This window comes from Phalaenopsis equestris, unplaced genomic scaffold (assembly GCF_001263595.1).
Source record: "Phalaenopsis equestris unplaced genomic scaffold, ASM126359v1 Scaffold209965, whole genome shotgun sequence".
Taxonomy (NCBI): domain Eukaryota; kingdom Viridiplantae; phylum Streptophyta; class Magnoliopsida; order Asparagales; family Orchidaceae; genus Phalaenopsis; species Phalaenopsis equestris.
The window spans coordinates 3,711-9,010 of record NW_018229088.1 but is presented as its reverse complement, the minus strand read 5'-3'; the positions used below and the strand labels follow the sequence as shown (position 1 = coordinate 9,010).

The window sequence follows — 5,300 nt, the reverse complement described above, 5'->3', positions numbered from 1 at the left end:
AAATATAACGACAAAAATTTGCGCTAAAATAATTCGAAATTTTTGTGTCAACTTTAGGGCAAATATAATGGAATAATTAGAAGTTGAAATCAGTATTATGTTTGAGATAAAATATTTTAAAATTAATTTTTTCATCATCTAAATATTATTTTTAATATATTTATATTGGATTCTAAATTGTCTCCTTGAAAGACATGCCTCGAGAGAAGAGCAAAAAGAGAAAAGTCAATAATTTCAGAGAATCTTTAAGCGTCAAGAATCTCTCAAGCGTGAGGATCCAAAAATTCATTTATTAATGTCATGACCTCCTAGTTATGGTTTCCAAATATAATTACATATAAGAAAAAAGCAGTTATTATAACTGTATGAATGCTAGTATAAAATTTACATAGTAATGAAAGTAAAAGTTGGCATCGATTGGTTGTCCGAGACCTTAAGGTTGATCGGTTGTGCGGTCGATCACCTAGCGCTTGGGTTGATCGACTGCAGCAGTCAATTATATATATATTTTTTATGGATATTCAGTTGTTTGGCATAAATGCATGTCCACTTGACTATGTTTTCCCTTATGATGCTTGTGTCGGTCTTCGTCGGTCTGTCGGTCATATTATAAATTCGATCAACTACTTGCGGTGAGATTTGTGCTCCATAATTTTGACCTCCGTCCGTATGCCCATGTTTCTGGGGCTCTTAGTAAAATTAAGCCACTTAAACTTAAAAATTTGTTGATCAACCTAAGCAGAAATTGTCAGTTAAATTTTATTAGATGAAGAAGATTAGAGGCTCTTAGTTAATTAAATTCATATTATTAATTAATAATATTAAATTAATCAACCCTAAGAATTTAATATAATTCTTTGGGGTGACCCTTCACGCTAAGACATTCTTTCTATAAAATTTTGAAATCAGAAAAAGCAATTATAGTCATAAAAAAATATTATAATAGTATTTAAGTGAATATTAATGTTTAGATTTTAATTTTGATTAAAAATACTTTTAAATTAACTCAAGTTTAAAAATTCAAAGGAATTAAACTATTTCACCAAATGTAATGAAAATTTAATCATAAATATTTTGAATAAGGAAGAAAATTATTCAAATATAATATAATATTTTATTAATTAAAAAATTTTCTGAATTTTAAGAATTCAAAAGTTGAAATAAGCATTTAATAAATCATAACTTGATTGCTATAATACAAAACTCTTTAATTTTTTTAGTAAACTTAAGAATATATCCTTAATTAACTAATCAATTTTCACATTTTCTTAATATTATTTTAATTTTAAATAATTAAAGGATAGATCATTAATTAATTAATTCTTTAATTAAAAGAGAAAAAGAGGGGCAATTCATAATGATCTACAATTTTCTAAAATTGATCTTCTAACTTAAAAAGAGATTATAATATAATTTAATGAATATGTGAGGCTTATTCTGGATGACTCAACCCTAATCAAATAAATTCTAAATTTAGTTAATATTAACTTAAAGAACTATAGGGTGATCATTTAATCATTATAATATCTTAAAATTGATTTTAAACCTTCTTGAAAAAAACTTTTAGGAGCTTGAATTCCCCATCATTCATTTAGAATTCCACAACACCTCTTTGGAATCATTTTAGTTTATTTGTACGCTTGAGTTTATTAGATTTTGGAGTACCGTCTGATCTGTGCTGTCTTTCAAATCAAAATTGCAATTTATCTTGAAGATAATTTATATTTGTGCAACAATGATTAATTTGATGTTCTAGGATGGTAGAAGTCGGATAAATTCAAGCATCCCTGTTTGTCTAAAATGGTTTGGGACATTTTCACAGTTCATATAACCACAGTTGAAACAAAATCTGCATTGAATGCTAAAGTAAGAGTAATGGGTGTAGCAAATTATAACAAATACAGTAAACATGTTGAAAGATAGTTAATAATGCCCTCCTTAAACACATTTTTTACAGTTATAATGCTTTGTTCAGCTAATAAACATTTTAATTGTGTTTGTTTAATTTTTTAACAATAGTTACTTGAATAGGAATATCTTGCCCTGAAATCACTGGATTATTGATATGATAAAAGAGTTCAGGATTTTGATTTTTTTAGTTTGAAGTTTGGATAGTTTTTTTAAGTTTCTTGGCTCATGCAAATAAAATTTTATGCTGCAGATCCTCTTGAATAGCTGGATTTTTTAGGTCTGAAACTACTGCTCAATTTTAGTGATGTAATTTTGTGTTATTTGTCCTTTTTATATGTTGACTTCTATTAGTTGGCTAATTTTTCTGTTTTTACAAGCTGAAATTTATAATGCAGACCTTCTTACTGGTGGGGTTTATTAGAACAAAGTTATGATGATACTACTAAGTCATGTTTATGACTAGTAGTGGTTGCATGAGCTGTGAAAACTAATTACTCTATAGTTGTATAGTATAAGGCTGTGCAACTCTATAGAGGATTAGATGAGTCAAAACCTTTTTTTTTTATTTAAGCTTTAATATTTTAAATTAGCTTTCAGTCCAAGTATTGTATGAAATCTAAGTGTGGTTTTATTTAGAGAGATTTTAATAATTTATTTAAGTTGATTATCATAAATTTTAAGGATAAACACATATACAACTGTTAACTACAATATGAATTATAATTCTTCTATGGAGATTATAGCAAAAGGCTATGCAACCCTAAAGAGGATGAGAGGTTTTAAAATTTATGCTTGAATCTAGGCCTCTATATCTTAAAGGGGCGTTAAAGTACATACCATACAATCAATATGTATTTACATATCTAACACCTAAACTTTAAAATTTGCATTCATAACACCCAAATCTTTAACATCACATCCAAAATATCACAATTACTAACTTTTTAAAAGGCAAATGTAACTTTATGCATATGTTTATAGCACCACAGTGTTATAAATGTAAATATCAAACTTTTAGAGTTAGATATGTTTATCCATAACAATTGTGTGGAACGTATGTAAATTCCCGATTTTGAATTATCTAACAGTCCAAGTTTTTACGTTTGATGAGTTCAAGAAGGCATTCCTTAAATTTGTGGAATATTAGAATGTTGGATACTGGATTACAGGATTGTTATTTTATATTGCAGATTTTTGGATGATGGATTGTTATTATTGGGGGATTCTCGGATATGGAATTTATGAATTTATTGAATAATGATAATTGATTCCTAAATATATTGATGAGTTGTTATTCTTGATGGATTGATTTCTTTGCAAATGCATGTCTTGTGAATATTGCATTTGGAGATGTTGCCTATTGAATACCTAGAAAACTCTAGTTTGATAAAAAAAAAGTATATAGTGATTTGTCTACGTTTATTATCATTAATTGAAAGATAGCCACATGAACTATTGTTGCCTGAATAACTGGTATGGTGTAAGGTTGTGCAAAGCTTTATAGGATAAGAGAAATTTAAAACGTAAATTTCAATCTAAGCCTCAAAATTTTTCAAGAATAGTTTGTAAAATTGTTCAATCCTTATAAAATTGATGTATTTAATGTTCGTTCTTAAATATTTCACAATTTCAGTGGCAATTTACAATGCATTTGTTTAAAACAAAAAATTACTTCTTTAACGAATTTGTTGCTACTTAGTGTTCATAAAGATGAGCATCTCCATTGATATTGGAGAATTAAACAACAAAGATATGGATCAAAGTTTTTTGATTCAGAATAAAGTTGATTGTGATTTTATAAAGTAGTTATTATTTATAGTCCAACTTGATTGTAATAATTTCATTTGTTAAATTATAAAATTTGAGTCCAAACTCATTATTATTATTATTATAAACTTTGAGTAACAATAATTCACATATTTTTATATATTTATTTGATAGTGAACGTTTATTTAATTAAATTTAAATTATTTATTTTTAAATAATTCAAACTGAATTTGAGCTGAGCAACCTTATAGCATTCAAAAAAACCAAACAAAAAGATGGTATTCACAAGCAATTTTGAATAAAAGTCATCTTCAAGCAGAAACAAATTCAAATGGGCAAAAGCGTAAAAAAGCATTAACACGTTTAAACTCGTCGCATTTACACATCTAAATTCATGGATAATATCAATAAGTGTCATGCAATCTTCAAAGAATAAACTGAAAGAAATAGATTCTTACTGCTAAGTTGAGAAGCTCGGCATGCCTGATCAACCGATCATTAACCTCCAACAGAGAACCTTTAACGCAGCACCTTAAGGAGGAAGACAACCCATTCCTTCAAATCAAAATCTACAAGCTAATGTTTGATTAAATCGCAATAAAACATCCTCAAAGACAAACCTGACTGTGTAGTAAGCCCCATTGGCACATACATTACAAAGTGCAGAATCTGGTTGAAGATGTTGTGCATTCTGCAAAGAAGAATCGCTTACCAGTTACAAATCAGTTAAGAAGAGTAAAAACAATACAAATATCCAGTAGAAACTGGATCCGATTACCCAAAGTTTGCCCTACCCGTTTTCTCTTTCCAGTAACCTTAATCTCACTTCGGTTAGACTTCCCCAATTTGAAATCAACGGATTCAACTCCTCCTTTCACATTAAGGGCGACGTGAGTAGGAGCAAGACCAATCACGCATAACCTTTCATTGTGATTTACGAAAAATGAAAACGGATCAAATATTTCAGTGTATTGATGCGTAAGAACAAATTTCTTTATTTACCCGTTGGCATGACGATAGATATATTGATCATGTGCGGGCTTGAGAAAGTCTGTGAACAAGAAATGAAATCACATTCCAAATAACGCAACTATTCCTCGAAGAAAAGATCAATTGCCGTGTTTATGAGAATATGATTATCGACTATACCGACGGCATAGTAGCGGACGAAGTTGGATTCAACAGCCGAACGCGGAACTGGGGGAAGATCGTTGAAGTCAGGGATTAGAAGAGCCCGGAGCTCCTCATCGTCCACACCTTTTTCCAGTGACGAAAGGGGGGAATTCTCAGGGGTTCCTGGGTCTTCTGCCGCCATCAAGTGGAAAGTGGTGGAACTCAAACGCAAACCAGAGAACAGACTGTGGCTATGCTCACCACCGCCTCGATAGCTTCAATTGTGCCGCGCCATGATCGCCTCCAAAAATATAACGACAAAAATTTGCGCTAAAATAATTCGAAATTTTTGTGTCAACTTTAGGGCAAATATAATGGAATAATTAGAAGTTGAAATCAGTATTATGTTTGAGATAAAATATTTTAAAATTAATTTTTTCATCATCTAAATATTATTTTTAATATATTTATATTGGATTCTAAATTGTCTCCTTGAAAGACATGCCTCG

At 29.6% G+C, this 5,300-nt stretch overlaps 1 protein-coding gene across 1 annotated transcript; it reads right to left on the bottom strand.

Annotated features, from left to right (window-relative positions):
* Positions 1-4,136: 4,136 nt before the first annotated feature.
* Positions 4,137-5,088, bottom strand: LOC110036713 (protein Simiate-like; the record flags this gene model as incomplete). Its single annotated transcript, XM_020741225.1, is given in 5 exon segments — positions 4,137-4,209; positions 4,299-4,369; positions 4,473-4,599; positions 4,681-4,729; positions 4,828-5,088. Coding segments are annotated over 5 exon segments (486 nt in total), but the record flags the coding sequence as incomplete, so codon positions are not given.
* Positions 5,089-5,300: the final 212 nt, after the last annotated feature.